At 36.5% G+C, this 26,068-nt stretch overlaps 1 protein-coding gene and 2 long non-coding RNA genes across 3 annotated transcripts; all 3 read left to right on the forward strand.

Annotated features, from left to right (window-relative positions):
- The first annotated feature begins 977 nt into the window (after positions 1 to 977).
- On the forward strand, positions 978 to 1,635 carry LOC122518939. The gene is made up of 2 exons (XR_006304198.1): positions 978 to 1,049; positions 1,127 to 1,635. It is a non-coding gene; the product is annotated as an uncharacterized LOC122518939 (long non-coding RNA).
- A 1,813-nt stretch (positions 1,636 to 3,448) lies between these two features.
- Positions 3,449 to 5,584, forward strand: LOC122518935. Its single transcript, XR_006304194.1, has 2 exons — positions 3,449 to 5,083; positions 5,163 to 5,584. It is a non-coding gene; the product is annotated as an uncharacterized LOC122518935 (long non-coding RNA).
- A 16,714-nt stretch (positions 5,585 to 22,298) lies between these two features.
- On the forward strand, positions 22,299 to 24,079 carry LOC122518861 (cytochrome P450 4C1-like). The gene is made up of 8 exons (XM_043637978.1): positions 22,299 to 22,320; positions 22,392 to 22,449; positions 22,618 to 22,694; positions 23,228 to 23,297; positions 23,388 to 23,514; positions 23,624 to 23,693; positions 23,804 to 23,910; positions 23,990 to 24,079. The coding sequence occupies exons 1-8, from the start codon at positions 22,299 to 22,301 to the stop codon at positions 24,077 to 24,079; spliced, it is 621 nt and encodes a 206-aa protein (XP_043493913.1).
- The last annotated feature ends 1,989 nt before the right edge of the window (positions 24,080 to 26,068 follow it).

Here is a 26,068-nt window from a genome sequence, read left to right on the forward strand (position 1 = left end):
CGATTTGTACGGCTCAAGCAATCCAAATGATGTTCCTATTACAATGGAAGATACTAAAAAAAAGAAATATCTTGATCGAGTCATCAAGGAAACATTACGTCTGTTTCCTGCAGCTCCATTTATTGCACGGAAACTATATAGGGACACAAGAGGTATATTTACATATAATAAAATATTTTTTAGTATATATTTTTGTCCGTTGACATTACTGTCTTATGTAGTAATAATATGTATTTATTTATTTTATTAAGTGAACGACAATGTGATAATACCAAAAAATTGTCATGTAGTTATTTTAATATTTTCACTGCACCGAAAATATAAATATTGGACTGATCTGTTAAGATTTAACCCGGATCGGTTCTTGTCGGGAAATTATAACGAGAAATGTTTTCGTCCGTTCAGCTTTGGGAAAAGAGGATGTATAGGTAAAAGCATATTTTTATCCATTTTTGAGTTAGTATTCTAAATAGTTGGTCAATAAAATATTTGTTTTTTTAATATTACTTTTTTAGGTCAAATATATACTATTATAGGAAAAGGCATTCGACCGTGTGCAATTAAAGGATGTTATACACCTCCTTTATAACCGGCAAATTCCGAATAATCTTATCAAGACCATAGAGAACATCTATAGGAACAATAAGATCCAAGCAAAGATAAATGGTGCCTTGACTGAACCGATTGATGCAGGTCGTGGTATCCGACAAGGGGATTCCTTAAGCCCCCTGCTTTTTAACATCATTATGGACGAAATAATAAGAAATGTAAGACTACTAAAAGGATATAAAATGGGCAACGAAGAAATAACCATCCTATGCTACGCTGATGACGCTGTATTAGTGGCCGAAAATGAGGATGATCTACAACGTCTACTACACCGATTTAACTGCATAGCCAAATCATTCAATATGAAGATATCGGCCCAGAAAACTAAATGCATGATGTTGAACGACCGACGCCTTGTATCGGTACTTCGGTGGTTTTCTTGTCGTTGAAAATGCACTTATAGATGGATGTTAGGAATCGTTTATTTATGAGGAATGAGGGTAGGTGAAAATAAATTAAAATATATTTTTCGAGCCCAGTCAGTACTAATAAGTACGATTTATTTGGCTCGTTGCAGGGAAAAGCTTTTCGGCATAAAAACCCTGGTTGAAATACAGTTGATGATGATGTGTCGCTGGCTTGCCTATCGGCAGCTATCGAGGTTGCTGTTAATCCAAAGCAGACTATAATTCTGACCACGTGGCCTTCTTCCTTTTGTCCCTTTGTTCCACTGATGTAATAGTAGCGCAGGAGTGTAGTTCTCTTCGACGTGATCTCTCGCAGCTCTCGTGGTAGAATAGCATTTAAACGTGAAAGCACTCGGCTTTTATAGAAAAAGACGATGCAACGCGCGGACCAATTACCGAAAAGTTAGGTAACGTAGCTGTCGATGCATATGATTGGACTAATAGAAATGGAGGGAGTACGCGTGCTAGAAGAACGAAAGCGCCCTGCAAGGAGCTCGCTGCGCTCCTTTGTTATACCGTAACTAAGATGTTTCTTTGTCGCGATATCTCGACACGCGTCGATACGTCTCGAAACGTCCAGATGATTCTCACTCATTCGCTTGCGTAGGATTACGCAACACATGACAACGTCAAAGACACCGTTAAGGTGCAAACTGGAAATTGAAGGGAAGGTTATTCAGCAGGAAATGAGATTTAAATACCTAGGAATAGAAATCTCAAGGTATGGTGATGTTGAAGCAGAGGTAAGAGAACAAACAATGAAGGCATCCAGAATAGCGGGTTGTTTGAATGACACAATATGGCGAAACAAAAGCATGGATATAGAGATCAAAGCAAGAATCTATAAGGCAACGGTGAGACCTATTATGACATATACCGCAGAAACTCGACCAGACACAGCGAAAAGGAAACAGTTACTAGAGACAACCGAAATGAGAGTTCTTCGCAGAATAGTTGGAAAAACACTACTGGACCGAGAGAGAAGTGAAGATATAAAAAGAACATGCAAAGTGGAGAACGTTAACGAATGGATACTAAGTAAAAAAAAGAATGGAACGAACATATTAGCAGAATGGACAACAGAAGAATCGTCAGAATTGCACGGGATAAGTCACCGGTTGGCCGCAGAAGTACGGGGCGCCTACGAAAACGATGGTGCGACAATTTAACAGTGCAATAGGCAGAAAAACGTCGTTACGAAACAGGCAACTTGCCTAAACTAAAGAATGAAGAAGAAGAAATATATACTATGACCCAAATGAAGGTAATAGCTTCTAGTCTAAGTAGAAAATTTACTGTTCGAATAGACGATCCAGTTTCAGTTGAAAATGTTAACCTAAAATTCAGAATAACTTTGCAACCAGTGAAACTTATTGTTTTGAGATTTAACAAGCGATAATATTTATCATATTTGTCGATACTATTTTCCTAATAAATTAATTGTAATTTTTAATTGTACAAAGAAAAAATAATTTTTAAAAAGTATACGTTTCCAATTTTCATTTAGGATATCGGTATACGTATTTTTAACAATAAACGATGCAATATCACAAATAGGCTGACAAATAAACGCATTTAATCATTATTTGATAATAATAACAATAATTGATATTTGATTTCATTCATAGAAGTCAAGTTATCATATACTTATTTTTAATTTAATATAAATTTATAAGTTTTGAATGATATGAGTGAGTCTTTTCTCTGCATCTTCGGATACGATTCTTATGGTCCTTCTGTTACGTTTAAACATAACACCTTTTATTTCAAATTAACAATAATAAATAAAAAAAGAAAAAAAAAGAAGGTACAGCTTTTGTTTCGAATTTAATTTAAAAATTAATTTTAGTCTGTTTTTTAGTTCTCATTTTACTATCTCAGAGGGTGACTACTCGTTTATTTGTTTATTTTTGGTCTTCTTCTGTTATTCCCCTCAACCGTATTGTGGGATGCGAGCACCTCCAAGCCAAACACTTAAGTAGGCGTTCGTGAGGAGATTGGACGGTGGGCCCTGGATAGCTCAATTGGTTAAAGAGCAGTCGCCCGGAAAGCGGAAGATCCGGGTTCGAGTCCCGGTCCAGTCTGTCCAACAGCCCAATTTTTTCACGAATCCTACAGTATTGGTTGTACATTTAATTAAAACTTCAGCTTTTTGGAACTATAACAAACATCGTACCAAAAAGAGATACAGAGTTTGCTCGATAAGCTTATATAGGAATTAAAACGATACATATTTTTTAGTCTTTTTGAATATCGTCTCCATCTAAATTTCTATTACTTACTGTACAAAATTTGTATGCAATATTACTTATAATTAAAACAATTTCTAATTATATCAAACAAAAAATAATTTTATTTCTAAGTATATAATTTTGAAAGAAAATTATACTTATCTCGATGAGAGAGAAATACAAGTAAACTTAAAAGAAAAAACACACCACACATTCGTATATAAATATGCAATTTTGAAAATTCATGTAATATTGTAGAATATTAACATTGGTGTTCGTTTTGTTAAATATTCAAATATTATCCTTGATATAAAATAATGCAAACATTTAGACATATACAAAAAAAATAATTTAAAAAAAATATAAATGTATTTGGTTGATTGGACTCTAAATTCATCCAGTTAAAAAAATAACGTGAAAATAAATGCACTGGTTGCTGACGCTAATAATCGTAAGAATAATATTATAGGTAATTAAGAAAATAATCAGTCATTTACGTTCATTTCAAATCCTACAAATTTTAAATACGAATAAAGATTATTGAGAATAAAGATTATAAAGAAATACGAATAAATTACGTTGGTAGTATGAAAAGGATTAACGTTTGTACGATCCGTAAAGATCGTAGGTTTTTGCATATGTTCACAAAAATGTGCGCCTACATCATTTACAATTAGAGAATATCGAAGCGATAACAATCATGCCTCTAGTTGGTTAGAGAGAGTGCATCGAAATGTTGTTATTCGCGCCTCCCCGCTCTTTAAGCCGTGTCTAAGGATGCCCTACTGGGCAATTAGCAAAGATACTCGTCTTATTCTTCCACTGGACGCCCGCGATTAAACATCTTATTGTCAGGCAATATGGAAAATTGTTTGTATATTGTTAAACATTTTAAACATTTGGTAATGATTTACGATTTTAAAAGGCCTAATTACAATCCATTACCGCTATATAATTTTATGCGATTCGTAAATGTATATAGCTAACGTTTACAAAACCTCTGTTGCGAACGTCGCAACTGCGAGAAGGAGTCGTATAGTATTAGTTTTTCGATAATATGTTGGATCATGCGATTCGTATTCGAAGATTTAGAAAGGACCCTCTAGCGTCTTCTGGAAGACATAACTGTCCAAAAAATCTATAAATTATTCGAGAGGTATCTGTAGAACGAACCCATCGACCAGCATACCTCTCAAGTTGAGGTCTGCTTGCTGAGCGACACATGAGAAAACCAAGAGAAAACTAAGTCCTTCCCGCTGAATAGTTTCCATTGCCAGATTCTCTAAAAAACGTTAACTTTCTTCATCGATGGACTATGCGGAAAGACTTGCTACTATTGGACAATCCAATTGGGGAAGGGATGAGGATCATCGGATCCCTACAAAAACCCTTGAAACAATAGCACAGAGAGACATTACAAGAAAGACTTTCTAACACGAACATTCAACGAGAACTTCCTCAAGAAGAACGCATCGGCCCCAGACGATGCTGCAGAAATTCGAGAACGATCACGCGAGCATCGCAGCAACACATCACGAAGCAACGAAATCATCAAGCAGCTCATCGTAGGAGCATCGTTCGATACATCACTACTCAACAACGATCGATATCACATTCTATCGGCATATTCACGATAAATAAATAATGTTGTACCGATCAAGGCATCGGTACCTCAACAACCTTATTAAGTTACCACAAAAAAAAAAGAGAGAATCAGTAGAATTGACGAGAAAAGCTATATAAACAGGAATAATAAAACCAATTATATCACGAAAAATTATAATTCAGGAAGCAACAGAAGAAAGAAAAATTGAGGCTTGTGAACGTTACTGAAAGGTAATTAATTATATATAAAGTTTATAAAATAATACGTTCGATTTTTTGATAATTATGATACGAATGTATTTTTTTACAGGTTTTGGTCAACTTGCAAGAAGAAAAACAATTCTCTAACTTCATTCCTCAACTTTTCTTTCATAGCGATAAATGCTACCTCGTTATCGACGGTTTCAATATCTTTGGAAAAGTACTGATCGAATGGATGATCGAACAAGGAGCTAGAAAATTAATCATTGTTTCTAATATATCAAAACAAGGTAACGAAAACTTGGTTCTTAAATGGCGCGAATATGGAGCAACGTTCATTGTTCGACAAGAGGTTGATTTAAGCAAAGCCATAAACTTTGACAAAATATTTAAAGATGCTTTAACTATAGGTCAACTCGATGGTTTCTTCGATTTACAGAGAACGAAGATGGATTTGTCAATTTCTTCGTTAAAGTATTTTAAATGTACTGAAATACTGTCAATAAATATAGCAAAAAGCACTGTCCATTACACGTAAAATTCTTTATTTTCTCCTCGCTCGACTTGGACGGAGATAGTTTAAGAAACACAAATGTGGAAAAATTATGCAAAAAAAGAAAAGAATCTTGCCTCATGGGTTATTTATTTTATTGCCTAATTTCGTGGAAAGTACACTAACAAAGACTAAATTCGATAGTGTATATTACACAAAAATGTCATTGTTTTTAAAACGACTAAATACTATACTCTGCACAGACTCTTCATTAATCGCTGTTCGCTAAATATTTGATATTTATTTACAGAAAATAAAACGTTAAATGTGTATTTTAATAATTAAATGAGTAAAATTTAATGATTAAACGAACTTACCTATGTAAAATTCTATCGTAATTGTATTACGCGCCTTCTCCTCAGATCACTTGGTAGATGTTTATAACCTATACAGCAGCTTAGCCACAGTATATCAGAATAAAACGTATAACATTTTACCAAAGATTACTTAATAAATTGCATAAATTAGGAACACTCCCCTTATACTAGTCTTTTGCCCAGGACAGCTTGGGTAAATTTTTTTTTGTCATGTATAATCTCTCGACTGTAAAACTTTGCAAAAATCTTCGACTCCGCAGTCCATTCTGCCATGCACCTAATAAGATCTATATTAATTCCACTCCTCTTGGCCGCGATGATGATGCCGCGTGACGAGTGCTGTATGCTATGAAAATGTCCACATTAACTCTTTATCCAGCGACTGAGCGTCCGAAACATAACCGCCCTGGGCGGCTTTTTCCAAGATATGAATAGCTTATTTTCTCAACCTCTCAACTCTTCAGTTTTGATCAAGTATTGCTTAATAGCCAACTACACAGGCGGAAGGGTCATCCCTGAAGATCGGCAGAACCAAGGACGGTAGGTTTCTATCATGCTTTGTTGACTTTAACTGTGCGGAATCTTTATTTCCAGCTGATCCTTTAACACTCTGATATTTCCACTGTGAACAGGGTTTGCATTCTGTGCTCTGTCGTCAATGCTAAAAGCATTGTCACTATTGGGTTGTGCCGGTCTTAATCTTGATCCTTCTCTGCAAAACCTTTTCACATTTGAATCTTGACCTATCTCTGGACCAAACAGCCGCGTCACTGCTGACCTCATAGAATTAATGAGAGCATAACTAGCCGCTCTTTCGAATTCGCTGCATAAAAATCTTATTACGTCTCATACTGACGCATTGATGACTCACTCAAGGATGCTACCAGGGAAAGTTGTCGCCATAGTGGATGTGGAGTCAAGGTTCGGGAAGGCCAATTCGGTACCATCAGGATTCCTCGGGCACCTTCATATGATACTTTTCTCAAAATTTTTTTTTTTTTATGATATATCTTCGATATTTCGAGCTTATTCTGCTAGCAAACAAATCTATCTCTGAACAACCGAATTTTTACAAATTTTTCTGAAAGCTACCCCGTTAAACTCATATTCTGTTTTCGGTTCTAATCTTCAGGATTCCTGACCCGCGATCTTGTTCTCTTTAGACTGAATGTAAGAAGAGGAAATACAAAGATTTCGATCCTCACATGATTACCAAATAGACTTTGCAGTGCCACTTAGACGCTCAATTCGTGTTCCACCCATGCGATTAATATATACAAATGCTGTTGTGTTGTCTATGCGTAAAAGAATATCGCAATTTCTCTTCCTACTAGCAAAGCACTTTTATCCAAAGAACACCGTAACTAATTTTAGGTGATTGATGGAAGATTCTCGAACCATCTCACTGCAGAACCCATGCGTACTTTGCCCATAACAATAAACTCCCCAGCCTGAGAGCAATGCGTCTGTAAATATATCTAGGAAAAATTCTGACATCCTTATCGGATCAAAAGCCATTTCTATGTTGGTTTCCCATTAGGATAGGTCTTCCTGTAAGAAAAACCGGAACCCTCATGCGAGCTTCATAATTATCACCGTTCTGTTTCAACAACCAAGTCTTCTCGCGTTCAAGATCCTTCGAATAAACCCATCAGTATCTCATAGCAGGCCAACAAGAACTCAAAGTTCCTATCAGAGATGCGAACTCCCGAATTTTACAAACCTGTAGGTTCTTATAATTTTTTATTAAACGACTAAGCGTATTTTTCTTTGGATCTGGAAGTTCGACTTATTCTGGCTGAATTTAATATAAAACTTAGGAATCTGCATTCTGTCGAAGGCCTCTGTTGACTTTTTTCCTTATTTATGATAAATCCTAACCTTCTCAATAACTTACTGGTTTGGTTTAAATTATCCATAAACCCAGTATTTGATTCGCTCATAAGCCATGCGTCATCTAAATATCTCACATGGATCGAACTTTGACTTCTCAGTATTGCATACATTGGCTTTAAAATCTTTGTAAAAACGTAAAGCGCAGTACTAAGCCCGAAAGGCAAACACGTGAACTCATAAAGTTCACCATTAAATCTAAATCTCAAATATTTCCTATATTGACATCTATTGATACTAGGTAGTACGCAACTTTTAAATCCAGTGTTGTCATATAGCAATCTTGTTTCATTACGTTCCTAACCTTCCTTATATCCTCTAATTTGAAATGTTCTGTCGAAATAAACTCGTTGAGATTTTTCAAATTTAAAATCAGACGGTAAGACCCATCTGGTTTGGGAACGAGGAAAATTTTCGATATGAACTGAGCGGGTGAATCTTGTCAATTCCTACTAGCACCTTTCTCTAAAAACTTACAAAATTTGCTCAGCGATTAACTGTTGCTCAATTGCTGACCACCATGGCTTCTTAGGAGGAATAGGTTGAGTAACCTTTCGATTAAATGGTATCTTGTACCCTTTATTTCACTCAATTACTACTTAGTCATTGCATAGGTCTTCCCAAACCGATATGAATCTCTTAAAACGACTTGCTGGTAGTTGCTGCAAATGCAATCTCAACCACCTCCGCAGACCGTAGTTAACCTGATCTGTCTTCTAGCAGATTTGTCTTTGAAACAATATTACTCAGCTCGTCCAAAATTCGCTCTAAGGGTGAATCTTCTCTACGTTGACAAACCGGTGCATCAACATCACTCCCCGACGACGACAACGACGACGACAAGTATTTCCTGCCTAATATGCGGAAAATTTTATTAACAACTAAACGCCTCATTCTTTTTACAATACTTGATTGACAACTGCTTATTTATTTATCTAAATAACTTAACATTGCCATCTTCTTGAGATAACCTCCTAATGAAAATTGTTCACTCGCCAGTAAAAAGATGAGAAAGAAAAGCATTGTTTCATCCTGTGATTTCTGATACTTGGCCAACATATTTAATAATATGTATAAAATATCCACATCTATTGACGAAAATTATGGCAAGAGGGAAACTTGTTCCTCTTTCACAGGGTACTTGACCAAAACCATAACCTTTCCATATCTCCGCTGTAACAAAAAATATAACATCTAACGGTTATACTTAGGTTTTTCTTTCTAACTCAATTTTAATATTACGCAATTTTCTTTTCAATCTCCCAATTGAACTGTCTCTAACATCTCTATTCTCTTTTGATGCTTCTTTCCTTTATTTCTTATCATATTTTATTTCTAAATATGCAATATGTTTATTAGCAATGTGGTTTCTTTGCACAAAACAATGGAATGAGGATTGAGACCGGGGCGCCGCGGATATGGATTGCGGCGTGTAGGTTAAAAAGTTTACTTTAAAACTTGTGGTAATATTTGCATGGAGTAGTGGTACTACGGTAAAATTTGCATGGAGTAGTGGTACTACCAAGTGATCTGAGGAGAAGACGCGTAATACAATTACATTGTTACTCGACGTTTATTGCTCTTCTCGCCTCTTTTTGACTTAAGTTATTCACTCGTTTCACGAAACAAATGTCCTAGTAACGAATACGTATATACACATAGTTTTGTCCAAAAACACAAGAGTTTTTAGCAACTGACTACCCTCGAAATGCAGAAGTTAAAATTCAGTCACGCGACATAATGTTATGGAGGGATGTTCTTAACATTTAACCTAAAACTATAGGTTAATTTGGTCATCCTTAAGCTTTCTTGAAACTTTAACATTGTTTCGTCCAAAGTTATTTTTTTTTATCTGCTACGCTCGATATTTTCCTCATCAAATAGTCACGTTACCAAGGATAGGTTTATTAATGAAACTAAAAAGCCAAATAAAAAAACAAAAGTGTGTGTATTTATGTAATACATGAAAACTGATGCAAACGGACCTAGACAACGTAGCTAGGCAAGACGAGACTGTAATACTCGGGGACTTTAATGCAAGGATCGGTAATAAGGTAATAAACGGGATTAAAAATCGTTTCAACGAGGACACCTTGAATGACAACAAGAAGAGGCTTACTATCTTCTGTGCTACGAACGAACTAAGCATTAACAACACATTTTACCCCCATAAACCGCAACACAAATTAACCTACGAAAACACGAGAAGACAGAAATCGATAATAGACTACATATTAACAAATAGTGTGAGGTTGTACGGTCGTGCTGGTTCTCACTTCCGTACGGTGCACGCTCTCGTGCACGAGCGTTCTCACTTTACTGTAAAAAGGACCGTTATCCTTTTCCACTTCCACGTTGTAAGGATGGAAGGAATTGATCCAGAAATAATACACTTCCAATGTAATGAATTGAAGATATATATTTAATACTCGTTGTACAACAGATCAGTGTAGCGCTTGGACCCTGTATCACTATCTGCCCGAATTTCGTTGTTTATTACTAACAGTAACTTCTCATTTTTACTGCTAACTGAAGTTATTTGATAGATTGACTTATGTGCGGATCACCTTTGCGTAATTCCGCCTAACGAGTATGGACAACTGAAGAAACTAACTTGGGACATAGCGGTTTTGCCCTGCCACTTCTAAGTTATGTTCCACCAAGGGCACCGTTGTGACCTTGGAGTGGGAGTAGCCGACCAACTCTCTCCAAGTTCTAGAAAATAAGATAGGATACCGAACGCGATCGCTAGGTATCTATTGATAATCTTCTGTTTGTCGATGAAGGAAAACCCCGTGATCCTAAATAAATATTCTCTAATTACTGTGTAGATTCTTTTGTCTGGTATCTTTATCTCTATGAATATGTTCAGAATTTTCCTTCGCGCTAAATTCCTTTAAGTTTTCCGACAATGACGGAACATCTCTTTCCTAGAGATTTCATGTGAATTATCATGCGAACAGAATTCAACCACAGTTACAAAGAATAAGCAAGACACGAGTCTGTTAAAAAGTAAAAATAATAATCTTGTTTCTGAAAGAAACAAATACTACAATTCTCTTGAAATTTCTTTTGAAAAATATTTATTCGAAGCATTAGAAAATTTACTCTTATCGCATAGATGATCAATCGTTTTATTACTGGAAGAGAGACTGCATTATTTTCAACAATGACAAGAAGAAGTCGACAATACTGAAATCATGAAAGATTTTGGAAGACACCGTCTTCTTTTTATTCCCACTGGGAAGGTGTCTCGTCGCATCGTTGCACATCGCTGTCTATGAGAGTGATCCCATTGATGCGAATTCGTGGGTGAATTGACGTCTTCTATGACGGTGATAATAATAATATCTCTCCACGATTTATTCGTCACGTAGCGGCACGAAGATTAAGGAGAAGATATCGTCGTTGAATCATTTGGATCACAAATTTTTGTCCATCAATTCGACGTCGACGGCATTGCGACGCGTGCTTTCAAAACGTCTCAAGAGTCAGGGCACGTTGTTGCTTCAAAGCACATGCGAGAAATAAATCAATCTATTCACTCTGGCCAACGGCTACGTGGTGAAACACGGTACGACGTTGCGTAGAACGCGACCCGAGGATGCGGTGTTCATTACTTGCAGTTGGTCGTACGTTCGCGCCTTGGCGCTGAAACATCGTGCCAGTGTGGAACACTTTTTCGAAATAGTTTTCCCCGTTGCCGACGAACGCCGCGTGGTATGGCGATTCATGTCGCGCCTATTGCACGGCTACCGTTACGACAAAAGTCTTCTCATACTAGCCGATCGACGGGACGGTTATAATGGTAAATCGACATTTTAAAGGATCTCGTAAATGTGGTCGGTTCGACGGTATACGGTCATAGTTTTATCCGCGCCAACGAATTCAGTTTTGTCTAGCAAGCTGGCATAACTGTAGCCGTTAACGAGAACCAATGTCCGCGATTCGTCACGACTGACGCAGCATTTGTCGCTCGCATGATTGTCCGATAAGAAGTAAATTTGTAACCACGACGTCGACAACAATGATCGGCAGCGACAACAAATCTTATTCCTTTTTCACGAACATTAATATCGCGGATAATGTTCCCGACTGGTGTAGTTCGTTACTCGACATATTATTGGAATGTAACGCGGCAATAGACTCGAAAAACGACAACGACAACGATTTACCCGAGTCGATGCTTCAAGCGAAACGCGACCTAATCATGAACGTACGAGAAATGGATTACGAACTATGGGCATGGCTCGAATCCATGATCGAGCGAGGAATCAAGTTGTTTCGCACCAATTGCAGACTAGACTTTGGCGATATTACGGAGATAAACGAAGACTTTATGCTGCTGTTATCACCGTCCAACGAACAATACGAACGATACATGCAAAATTGTAAGACTGCTTCATTTATTTCAGAAAAAGATCGAAACTATATGCCAAAAGGCAAATATCACGTTTAAGCGTAGATTTCAGTTTCGTAAGAATGGTAAAAATCATCAACGACGAAATGTAATTGTAATCAATAAAAATAACAAAAACAACGCCAAGAATGTAACGAAAATTTCTTAGTATAGTAAACTTATTAGGAATAAATTGTTAGTTTTTTTATTTCATCCTCGTTTTTCTCCTGTTGCGCGCTCATAAAATAGTAGTAGTAGTAGTAAATATCATGTTGCCCTGTGGTAATGCTCGTAGTAGGTTGTTTGCTACTAAGACGGCGATGCCGGTGTCTCGCGTACCGTCGTCGTCGATAGTCATAACTAGCGAAAAAGCCCAACCAACCAAAAAGAGATCATATTTTCCGTGATCGTCGTTCTATGTTTGCTCGGTGTCATCATATTCACGCTCTTCAAAACTCCGAGATTTACGATTGGTGGTGGCAGTGGCGGTAGCGGTAACGGCAGCCAACCTGACGAGAACAATCCGACCAGCGATCCCAACGACGAGTTCGACGATCCGAACGCGTCGCGAGCTCTACCGACGCGCGTTATCGCTTATTACACGAATTGGACGCGTTATCGCTAAGACCTGACATTTCTGCCGTCTAATATTCCCACGCAATACGTTACCGACATCGTGTACGCCTTTTTCCCCGTGGACGATGACGGTATCGTACGCTATTTCGACCCTAGGGCCGATCTTTCGCTCAAAGGTATCTCGGAAATAGTGGCTTCACGCGGAAAGGGTAGCGTTAGAAAGATACTCTTCAGTATAGGCGGTTGGACATATTTCGGTCCGGAGACGCGAAAAACTTTTAAAGATGAGAAAGACAAGGGTGTCGAGAATACGAAACCGTTTTAACAGATCTGGGACAAGATTATGAAAACGCCCGAACGACGTGCCATTTTCATAGACAGCGCGATAAAAATGATGAATACACACGGTTTCGACTGCATCGACATTGATCTCGAATACCCGGTATGTCCGCAGGGAGCATGCGACAGCAAGTATGCCCATCAAAAGACCAATTTCATAGTGATGTTGGAGGAGTTGCGCGCTGAAATTGGCCCCAATAAGATGATAACCCTTGCTACAGCGGCGGCTGACAAGAACATATTGGTCGAGCCCGACATGAAACGCGTCTCCGAGATAGTCGATTATATCAACGTAATAGTATACGATTATTTCGTTTACACGAAAGGCGGCAAAACCAGCCACAACCAGCCGAAACGACTAACCTCGACGCATTTCGACGTAAATCACTCGTTGTGGCGTTACTTAAAGATCGGATATTCGCCGAATAAATTGAACATAGGCGTTTCCATATACGGTCGTTGCTATAAAATAGCTAGCGACGATTTTGTCCAAGCTCAGGCGTCAGGTAAAGTTAGCGGTATACCCTCGATCGATCCATCCCCGTCCACGACGTGAACCTAAGAAGCCGGTGTAGCTTCGTTCTTCGAGTTTAGCACAGATTTCCCCAACTTCAAATCGATATTCGTGAAGATTGAAGGCACCAGGTTGTTCAACGAGGCGAAAATCGTTGTTCTCAGTTATTCCGACGTGCTAGACCTGCAAGAGTTGAACGAAATTCTCATACGATAGGTATAGATATAGGTGGTGTTCTGTTGTATGCCATAGATCAGGACGATTACGCGAACAAGAACGGATTTGGCGAATTTCCGCTGACGCGAAAACTACTCGAGGTAGACACCGAGAAACCGACGAAGAATTTATTCTAAACATGAAACAAATCAAGTATCTAATGAAAATAGACGGATTTTGGTGTAATCATAAGTTACTGGTGAACGCATTGACAGTGATGGATCGAGACACGGAGATCATACACTCGGAACAATTTCGCGTTGGCCATTACGACGATGTAGAGTATCTCAGCGATCGAAAAATATTAAATTCCTGAGCAATTATGTGCACGGTCTGTTGTTCAAAGACGAGCCGGACGGCGAGAAACAATCGAAACTCGAATGTCGCATTTTGGAGTATCAACTGCGAGCCAAAGACGAGCAAGTATTGATCGGCTACAAGGGCGGTTTTAAGGAGAATAAAATGTTGAACAACGGTACGACATTTACCGACTGCAGCATCAAAATCGAGACCATCGAATGTTTGAAACTTCATCGTCAAATTGTATCCGAACGCGTTCGAACGAGCTCACGCGAAACATTAGTGTTTGCGACGCGTGAAACCGATCAAAAATTATATAAAATTCGGTTCGATTTAAAAATAAAAACCGCGTAAAATCGCGGTTATTGAAATTTAAGATGATTCTGTAGCGACAATCGGTGCATAAACGTTTAACTGCTACCGTATGAAAGCCACGCGTATAAGCTTCTGGCAGAATACTGCCGGTTTTGTAAACGCCAGGGTGATACTCGTTGAGATCTATTAATAAGTAATAATGATCCACCAAACCGAGAACTCGTTTCAATGCTTGTACACGAATTTCTATCGTATGCTCGTCTATGACTCTGCACCGCTATATATAATTAATCATTTTTATTGTAAGAAAATGGAATAGCGATTGACGATGATTGCGACTGCGAAGACGACGACGACGACGGGTCGTTGGAAAACAATTCGTTGATGATCGACGACGAGGTGGTTGCGCCGCTGCCTGCTCGACCATTTAACATCGTCAAAATGTTGGACGTTTCGTTCATTTGTTGCATTTGCGTGCCCATAATCGTGATACCCAGCATGGAGTGGAGCGTTGTAACATATTGATTGTAATGATCGTGTATATCGGCCCCGTCCAATTTGTCGTTCGGTTTGGACAACAAATCAAATATCACATTTTGGGCTACGTAATCGCATATTATCGCGAAATTTATCATGGCCGAGTCGATAAGTCGCAACGACGGATGCATCAACGATATCGGATTGTATTGTTCCAACGATATGACGCCCGACGTAATGGAGACCAGTGCATCGGAAACTTTCATGCAGAAACTATCGTACATCGGCGAGGAAAGATACAAATGTAGTTTGGCATTGGGTATATCGATGTCGTATCAAACGGGTTCGGGAATTTCTAGTAAGGTTTTTGTCATTATCACCTTCTTAAACATCATATTGTTCTAGCGAAGAATCCAATCGACCACCGTGGGTATCGCGTATTCGCTCTCGCATATTCCGCTACGAATAAGACGTAATTTTTCTAACGCCACAGTACCCAACAACACGTCCAAATACGATCGTATGACGAAGCTAAAAATCTCGCGACTCGTGTCTATATATGGGATTAATATCGGTGCGACTTCTCGAATCTCAAGCGATATATTTTCTCGATGTGAATGACGACATATATACAGGTGCTGGCGAGACATATATATCTGGGATTGGAATAAATATAAAGGCGAGAAACGTTAAGATATGAATGTTCGAGAGCGATCGTTGTAAAATATGTACGTTAGTATTTCGAGTATAAGTAAAGTTGTTTTTCGGTTAGTTAGAGTTTTAAGAAATGTTGTCCTTTATTGTTTTGGTTTGAAAGAAATGAGAGAGTATGAGTACGTGCGTGTATTTAGCGTGGATGCGGGGGGATACGAGAAGAGAAGTATATATAAGATGAGAGTCGTGTAAGAGAATCATCAGATCATCAGAGGATCATGAGTGTAATCAGAGCATCAGTGTAAAGAGTAAAGAGTAAAAAATAAAGAGTTAATCGTAGAAGAAGAGTTGCAGAGAAGAGTAAAAGAGATCAGAGTTAACGATAGCGGATAAATCGCAGAGTAAGAGGAATAAAGAGTATAAGAGTATCAGAGTATAAGAGTGAAGAGTGAAGAGTACCAAAGAAGAAAGTAAAGAGTATCAGGGTAAGAAAGTGTAAAAGTGGAGCTGCCCAAAATTATCCTACATATATGACATCGTATATATATGTCATATGAAGCCATGCAGCCGGTGAAGCCAAGATTTTTTCCTCCCTGCTCCGCTAAAGCTGCTGCTGGTGGGGACGCGCGCGCACATGGGGAAGCGTGTAGTGCGTATACGTGTACACGCACGCACACATATGTACGCGCGGAAAAAAATATTCAAGTCATCCACCAGAGAGCCGAGAACGGCACGCCGCCGATACGTTCTCATCGTATCGTCGATGATTTTCGAACGGCGACGACGACGACTTCTTGGTCACGATATCGTCGAGATTTGCCAATTCGATGTCGCGAAAATGCTCGTGACTGGTAAACGGTATCTTTTTCACGACATGTTTTTGCCAATGAGCCAACATCAGTACGATACGTATGGTGTGTACGCAACGTACGTGTTCTTCCTCGCTGAAGCTTTTGACGAGATACGCGGTAGATAAGCAAGAGGACGCATTGGCATCGTTGCTACCGCTGATGTTACTATTATCATCTTTGTTGTTGTTCTTTTCATTACTAGTTGATAATACTATGTCGTCGAACAGATCAACATTTTCGACCAATTTCACATACACACGCGATCCTGTATGACTTTGACCGGTTGATTGATACAATAGGACACCAATGGTCTCGAAATAATTGTCATCTTGTCCACGGTGAATACAGGCTCGAGCAACGATACCGTACTCACTGCGATCATCGCGGTCTTTTGCCGGGTCAGATAGCATAACACGTCTAACAGCAGGGACAAGTGTCGAGGAAAATAACAGGTCGGCAGATCGGGCATGTAAAAACGTCTAGCTAATTCCAATACGCTCTCCCACGAGTTCAACGTTAAACTCATTTTTGAATCGTTACTAGTACTACTATAACTACTGCTACTTTTAAACGTTTACAGTCTCCAAGGAAGGAATCTGTTTGAACAATTCTCGCTGAATTCTCGCCTCGATAAAGATATCGCGATCTTTGCTCGGTAAAAAGAGCGTTACTTTATGATGCTGATCGAAAGTCGCTGTCGTAGTAGCAGTGTCGATCGTCTAATCGGACGACGACGGATTGTTAACGACGTAAGATACAGTTTGTACGAATAATGGTTGATTTTGTAACTTTTTCGTAGGTATCGGGGATGTATCGGCGCCGTCGTCGCCGCCGTTTTAATCCTCGTTGGTAGTGCTGTTGCTATTATCGTTGCTAATCGAATCGTAGACTGGATCTATCAATCTGGCCAGTTCGTTACGAATATCTGTAATTTTTTGATTCACATACAAATTGGCGATAAATTTTATCGCCGTTATTAGAACGTTGGGCTCGATTTGCGATATAGTCAGTTGGGGTTCGCGATCGACGATTATCGCGCTGTCGTTCGACAATATTACCATGCCTAATTCGATGCCGTTGTTGTCGTCGAGTTCGACAACGCCGACATTCGAATCGTCGATACTATCGTCGTTCCCATAATTGAAAATAATAAGATAATAAAGATAAGATATATAATATATAGATAATAAAAATAAAATAATAAAATAAATATATTAATAAGATAATAAATGGCAATGATCGAGCACCCGACGTATCGGCAAAATAAATATACATGATACTGGCTATACTAATTTCCCGTAGTATTTGCCATTTCTACGCTTGGTCGCCGTAGAGGTCGCTGCCGCTGCTGCTACTACTACCGCTTTGCGAATCGTATTCGTCGTCATCGTCGTCGCTGCTACTCATGTTCACGTATTTTTCTTCCTCGTCGTTCATCTCGTTGTAAATGCCGACCAATTCGGACCGATAAATGTTGTCGCGCCCGTCCAAATTGTCGATGAGCGATTTGAAGTCTTCCAAATGGGCGAATATGTTTTTACGTTTGCGAATGCGCGACTTGTAAAATGGTATAACGTTGGACGGCTTGCGCGTCGTCTTGATCGTTTCGATTATGTTCAATGCTTCCTCTTTGCACAGATTGGTTTTAGGTAGTAGTTTCTGTATCAACGAAGCGACAATGTCGATTTCCTCTCTCGTATTCTCGAAATACAATACTTGTCGGCTGAGATTTTTCAAACGTTCGATGGTTGAATCTATCGATAAGTTGCCGTCAATGTCGTAAATCGTTGTCGGCTGTATGTTTATGGGCTTGGGATCGGTAGTTTTGAGGGAAAACGTTTGCTTGCTGTCGGATATGATGTCGGCCAAGCGCGTTTAGACCGAGTGCAACGGTGTCTCTTTCGACGACAGTCCCTTCACCAGAGTAACGAAATTACTCAAATTCATTAGTTTGTTGTTGGACGGTACGATTATTATGCCGCTGTGAAAGGATTCCACGCGAGATTGGATTTTGATCAATTGCGCCTTGATCTTCGCCTCGGTCTGTATGAGAATGCGAAATTGTCGTTGCATCGTTTTGACCTGAGACACGCGTTGTTTCGCCACAGTCACGCAATTTTGCGACTATCCGGCTATCGATGAGGTCTACGCGAACACGTTGCTCTGTATGAGCGACAACGATTCGTGATATCTGGTGATCAGATTGACCGTTTGTAAGAATTAATTCAGAAAATCGGCATACCACGAGTCCAACGACGAACGCATTTGTTTTAGCTTAGAAATTGCCACGTTGAGACGATTGAATAGCGTGATATCGCTGTCGATTTCGCGCAATTCGAATTTCAACGCGATCTCGCTCTCGTGCAAGTTGAACCATTGCAAAAGATCGAAGATGGCTTCGAGAACGGCATTCGCGTTTTCTCGAATGGCATCGATGTCGAGAAACGCAACGTCCAAGTTTAATCCATTATTTTCTAGAGCTAACGACTGGGACGTGAAGGATTTAAAAGCGCTGGATAGCAGATAGCAGAGGACACGTAAAATCTCGATTGTTGATCGTAACATAATCCATATTTATTCAATTAAACATAAAAAAGGTTCTTAAATCGAATCTTGATGCTTATGGCGCGTCGTTTTTTATTTATTGTCAAATTTATTTGATATACAAATAAATTTCTGCGAGGCAAAATATTTATATCAATTAATTATACCAATTAATTTTATGTCGAGACACAGAATTAATTCATTATTTTTACTCTCGACTAACTAATAATAGTTTTTGTTGAAAAGAATTATTGTTTTCCTTTTATTCAAAGTTTACTATTTTTGACAATAAATAAAAAGACGGCGTGCTATAAGCATCAAGATTCGATTTAAAAGCGCCGCGCTTTTACGTCGATATATATATGTTACCGTCGAAGCCGTAAATCCGCCCTTACTAGCTGTACGTAGCCACAGCCAGCAATGCAAAGCGCGTTTACACAAAGTCTGAAACCGAAGAATCCTTGCAGCTCTTCCTCAGCTTGACCATAATCCTTTGATATCCTATAGAATTTCAAATTACTATTTAAGCAACGTTGAAAAGAATACATTATCGCGCACAGGCACAGCATGGCATACGGACTCCCCCCCCATTAACCCGTACCAAGATCCTATACACACACACACACCACAGAAGCGATTCGGCTGATGAAGCGAACCAAAAGGATGTACGATAAGTAGGAGCTCCTTCTGATGATTTTTGGGCTTGTTTGAAAAGGCAAGGAGAAACAAGATAATGGCAAGGATATCGGTATCGGATTGATTACTTCATAAAGGACCACCGACCTCGTACACTACATATCTACAAGTGCATTCCTCAAAAATACAAATGATATTATAAGAATAAGGAGGAGTTTTGTTTGTTTGTTTTTTTTTTGTTTTTACATCGTTGGCGTAAAAATGGAGACATTATATATATATATATATATATATATGTTAAATGAAAAGATACCTTTCACATCACCGAAAAACATATTCAGGTTTCCAATCAAAGGATAAGCATTAAGTCCCAAAAATTTTTTTGCCATGTTATATACAAGAAATTTATTTATTATATATTTAAGACCATAGAATAATATTTTTATTATTGCTGTTTGAGCAATAACTTTATTCATATATCACATATTTAGTTAAACAAATACAAAATTATAAAAGAAGCAAAAATAGTTTTAAAATACTGCAGGGCCCTCTCTTGTAAGCCAAGAAGTGATATTAAGTTTAAACTCCGCAGCGACTTCTTGTATCTTTCGTGACTTATCAGAAACTAGGAAAGAATCATCAGACATGAAGCCTATTTAAGCAATACCGAGATCATACTTTTTCCAGGCGTCAAGGATGTCAGGTTCAACACGTGTGGACTAAATTAGAAAAAAAACTGTATTTTATCTATTCATTTATTCCGTGAGTATCGATACTAGTTTGTATACTCGAAATGTATCATCTACGTAGTTTCTTACATTAGAAGAAGTTAATCGATCTTATAAACATAGTTTCTTCTTAAAGAAATCTTGTTTTCTTCCCTTCCCTCTATTTTATATTGTATTATGTTTATAAATAATTACTAGACAAACGAAATACATTAGGTGAGTAGCAAGAAGTGAATCGATTTATGGTCAGATTGAAATATCTTCATTATGCATTATTATATAAGAGCGCGTTTCGATTAGTTATAATTATTCAAGATAAAATACACAATTTTTCTTATCTTATTGAAATGTTAAATTAATATGCTAGACAAATATTCCTTTAATCGCACGTCTTTTCCTTTTATAATTTACTATATATTTTTATTACATGTTCTATTACAGTATCTTGTTTGATAATTATTCAATAGAAAATTATTAGAAAATTATTGTTACATAGAAAAAGTTTTAAATGTATATTCTATACGATCTGAACTTTTTATTTAATTTATTATAGTATTAGAAGCCTATATTTTATACGGCAGAAATGCTTCTATACTATAATAAGTATAATATATATATATATATATATATTATAGTATAATATATGATATACTATAATAAAAGATAGGCTTCTAATACTATAATAAATAAAATAAAAAGTTCAGATCGTATACAAAATACATTTAAAATATTTTTTGGCACTGTCAAAAGTTTCTGCCCTAACTTCAAAATCGTCACAATTTTCTGCCATTATTTTATCTGCATAATAATAATAATAATAAATAATAAAATTTCCATATTACAGTCTTAAAAAAATGCTCTTGAAGTTGGTCTAAATTTTGTACCTGTGCAACCTGGGTGACGCTATATGGACCGCCACCGAGCTCAGTTAGTTTCCCCCTAATGTACTGTAGGTATTAATATTACTGTAGATATTGACTTAACGAAATTAAGATTTTGGTAAATTACATGCAGTCTGCTGGCTACTGGCTCTTAGATAATTGCGTTTCTATGTAACAATAATTTTCTAATAATTTTCTATTGAGTCATTATCAGACAAGATAGTGTAATAGAACAAGTAATTAAAATATATAATAAATCGTAGGAGAAAAAGACGTGAGATCAAAGGAAAATTTGTCTAGCACATTAATTTTCCATTTTAGTAAGATAAGAAAAACTACGAATTTTATCTCGATTAATAAAAACTAATCGATACTTTCATATAATAATGCATAATGAAAATATTTCAATCTGACCATAAATCGATTCACTCCTTGCTACTCACCTAATGTATCTCGTTTGTCTAGTGATTATTTATTAGCCTAATACAAGGTCAAACAGAAGGGAGAGGAAAAAAAAAAGATTTCTTTCAGAAGAAACTGAGTTTATAAAATCGATAAACTTCTCTTCCAATTTTAAAAACTACGTAGATGATACATTGCTACTATGCAAACTAGTATCGATACGCACGGAAAAAATGAATAGATAAAATATAGGTTTTTGTCTAATTTTTTCCACACGAGTCGAAGGTAACCTTGACACCTGGAGAAAGTATGATCTCGGTCTTGCTTAGATAGGTTCCCCGTCTAATGATTCTTTCCTAGTTTCTGTTGAGTCACGAAAGATAGTAAAAGTCACTGTGGAGTGTCAACTTAATATCTGTTCCTGGCTTACAAGAGAGTGCCCAGCAGTATTTTACAACTATTTTAGATTGTTTTATAATTTTGTAATCGTTTAATTAAAAATGTGGTATATAAATAAAATTATCGCTTCAATAGCAATAATAACAATGATATTCTATGCTCTTAAATATATAATAAAAAAATTTCGTGAGTATAACATGGCAAAAAAATTTTCGGGCCCTAAAGCTTACCCTTTCATTGGAAACCTGAATATGTTTCTTGGTAATGTGAAAGGTATATTTGTATTTAATATGTATATATAATGTCTACATTTACACTAACGATGTTAAATATATTTTTTTTAGATATTACCGATAATTTGATCAAAATGTTTTCTAATTATCCAGCACCTTGGCGATTATGGTAAGGCCCTACACTAACGGTTGTTTTCGATGATCCTGAAAATATTGAGGTAAGATCCGTCAAATTTACTGCACTTCTTTAAAAACGATTTCTCTAAATAAGATCCTATTTAAATTCCGATTTTACTATAATATTTTTTTTGTTTTCCCATTAGATTCTATCAAAAAGTTCTAACGGTTATGAAAAGAGTTCAATATATGACTTTATGAAATTGTCTTTGGGTAATGGATTGTTTACTGCACCAGGTAAACTATAAGTTCACACGTGCTTCCTTCTTTATTAATACAAAACAAATATTTATATAAAATTACAATACAGTATTTTTTAATTATGTTTTCTTAGAGGATTGCTGGTAAAAATAGTCTTCTTTGTTTATGATTGCATATAATGTCCACACACTCAGACATGTATATATAAGGATTTCTCTTTGTTTCTTTTTTAAATTATAAATATATAGGGAAAAAAAACATTATAAAATATTAAAGTAAGAAATATTTTCTAATTCAAAGCATCTATATGGGAGATTCATCGAAATATCTTACATCCAGAATTCAAAGAAAAAATGGTTTCAACTTATATGGACTCAATAGTAAAAAATTCAAACAGACTAAATAACATTTTAGAAACTACTAACGGAAAAAACATTACGATTTCATGCATTACGTACATCTTTGTACGTTGGACATAATATATGGTGAGATTTGGATATTCATAAACGTTTAAAAAATATGTATGGAACTATTAAAATTTTCCAAAAATTATTTTCTTGTACTGACAGATAGCCAATTGGAAAGTGATTTAAATTTGCAGAGCAATCCGGATTGTAAACTTGATAAATATATGTCGAAGTAATAATTAGTAAAATATTTTTTTATTTGTATTGCAATCTACTATTATTGCATATTTGTCCTCTTATTGTGAATTTTATTTTTATTTAGAGTGATGGACATAACTATACAAAGAGTACTGAAATTCTGGTTACATCCAAATATTATATTTAACAATTCATCTAGGGGAAAACGTCTACTCGAATATCTTTCCCACATTAATAAAACAACGAGCGAGGTATAAATAAAACGATTATTCACACTTTTAATTATCTTTATTTTCCTCAATATATATTTTTCTAAAAAAATTAATATATTATTTATGCATATAACTTTCTTTCGTCAAGATTATAAAGGAAAAGATGGAGTCAATGCACAAGGAAAACTTTACCCAGGAAGGGAAAGGTCCATATTCAAGTAAAAATTACCATTTGAAAAAAATATTCTTTTAATAACGTATTTATAGAAAAATTCCTTTTATAGTAATTATAAATAATATATAATTATGCTCTTTTCTGTAATTAAAGGAAAAGATACTAGTTCATTTCTAGACGTCATATTTAAATCGCTTTACGAGTCTGGAGAATATTCGGAGGCAGATATTCGTGATGAAATAAATACAATGGTTTTTGCAGTAAGATGAATTTATTTCAGATTAGATAAAATTTCTTTTAATCCATTAAGAGTAAAAATCACTTTGTATTATTTTTTAGGGAAGCGATGCTGCCGCTAATACACTTTCGTTTTTATTTTTAATGTTGGCCACGTTTCCGGACATTCAAGTACGCACAAATTGCATTTAAACAGTATCTTATTTGTCATTATCTTCAAAAATCATGTATATGTAAGATTTATATTTATAATGGTAGTATTTATTTATTAATAAATAATAAGGTATAATGTTTTAAAATAATAAAAGATAGAATTTTGAGTATCTACAATCTAAACTAATAGTCTATGCCACGATATGTTGGGTGTTACTCTATACGCATTAAGACAACAGTCTTGATTAGCGAAAAAAACCCGAACCCGACTCGTCGTCGCCTATCATCGTCTTTTGTCCCTTCGCCGTGCCCTGTTGTTTTCCGTCTTTTCTGTTACATTTCATGCTCCTCTCAACCAAAAACTATAACCGAATGCGTCCTCCAGTCCCTTCTGTCACCTACCATACTCAACATCCCCTCCATCGTCACTCGTCATTTCTCGTCATTCTTTCTGGAAATCTCTCGATGATTCCCGATCACGAATAAAGGCTATTCCTGCACTTTAAAATCGAGAACGTTCAAGAGACTTCGACGTGGCCACACAAAGGCGACAAGTTCGGACGGTGTAATCTTAAACATAAACAAATATCCTTATCTAACGTAACGGCCCCTTTCTCCATCCTAACCGATGCATTCTTTCGTTTCTTTCAATCATTCACACCCATACCATTACAAATATTCATATTTATATTTCTCAAATAATTCCAAACCCCACATATATTCTTATATAAAACACTCTTGTATTATGTATTGTCACACACACAACACAAACACACACAAACAATCTTGTGTTATGTATTTGAAGTTATACTTCTTTTGGCGCGTTTGGGAAAATGTGATGGGAGTGATTTTTTTCCGAGCGACACCACGAAGTTTGTCGGTATTTACGATGCGTGGCAAAGCGATTTCAAATTTACGTCACATGAAGTCATCTTTTCTCTTCTTCCACTTTTTTTTTTTCTCAAGTGGGTCACCCATCCAAGTATTAATCGTACTCAGCGCTGCTTGACTGAAATGATCGAGCGAGAACTAGTGTTATCACAGAATCATGTGAAATATGATTCCTTTATTTTAAAAGGAATTTCCTTTCTCTTAAAATTAAATAAATAAATAAATGAATAAAAATATAATAATAAAAGAAAAATAATTAGCCTACATTAGCGAATGTTATCGATCATCAAGCTGGGAGGGGGGGAACAGGTTTCTTTATCAACTATATTCTATGTAAAAAAAAAATTAATAATAATAATAATAATAATAATAATATAATAATAATAACATTAACTAAAAAATAAACAAGAAAAATTAAAGAGTAACAATGAAAATTAATAATGATAATAATAATAATAATAATAATAATAATAATAATAATAATAAATTTTTTTTTAAGTTGTTTTTTTTCTTTAAGGTTATTTTGTAAAATTATTTTTGAGGTTATTGGGTTATATTTGTTTTGGCAAACAAAAGAAGTATAACTTCTTACGTGCGTACATAGGTACACACACTAGTTTTTTTTTATTCTAGAATCAAGTATACGAAGAGTTGTACGATTTGTACGGCTCAAGCGATATTAAAGATGTTTCTATTACAATGGAGGATACTAAGAAGATGAAATATTTAGAACAAGTCATTAAAGAAACATTACGTCTTATATGTGCTTGTCCGTTTATTGCGTGAAAACTTTCTACAGATACAAAAAGTATTTGTTGAACGACCGACACCTTGTATCGGTACTCCAGTGGTTTTCTTGTCGTCGAAAATGCACTTATAGGTGGATTTTGGGAATCGTTTATTTATGAGGAATGAGGATAGGTGAAAATAAATTAAAATATATTTTTTGAACCCAGTCAGTACTAATAAGTACGATTTATTTGGCTCGTTGCAGGGAAAAGCCTTTCGGCATAAAAACCCTGGTTGAAATACTGTTGATGATGATGTGTCGCTGGCTTGCCTATCGGCAGCTATCGATGATGATGGTATTCCAAAAGCAGAATATAATTCTGGCCACGTGCCTTCTTCTTTTGATCT

This window comes from Polistes fuscatus, unplaced genomic scaffold (assembly GCF_010416935.1).
Source record: "Polistes fuscatus isolate 324 unplaced genomic scaffold, CU_Pfus_HIC Scaffold27, whole genome shotgun sequence".
NCBI classification, from domain to species: domain Eukaryota; kingdom Metazoa; phylum Arthropoda; class Insecta; order Hymenoptera; family Vespidae; genus Polistes; species Polistes fuscatus.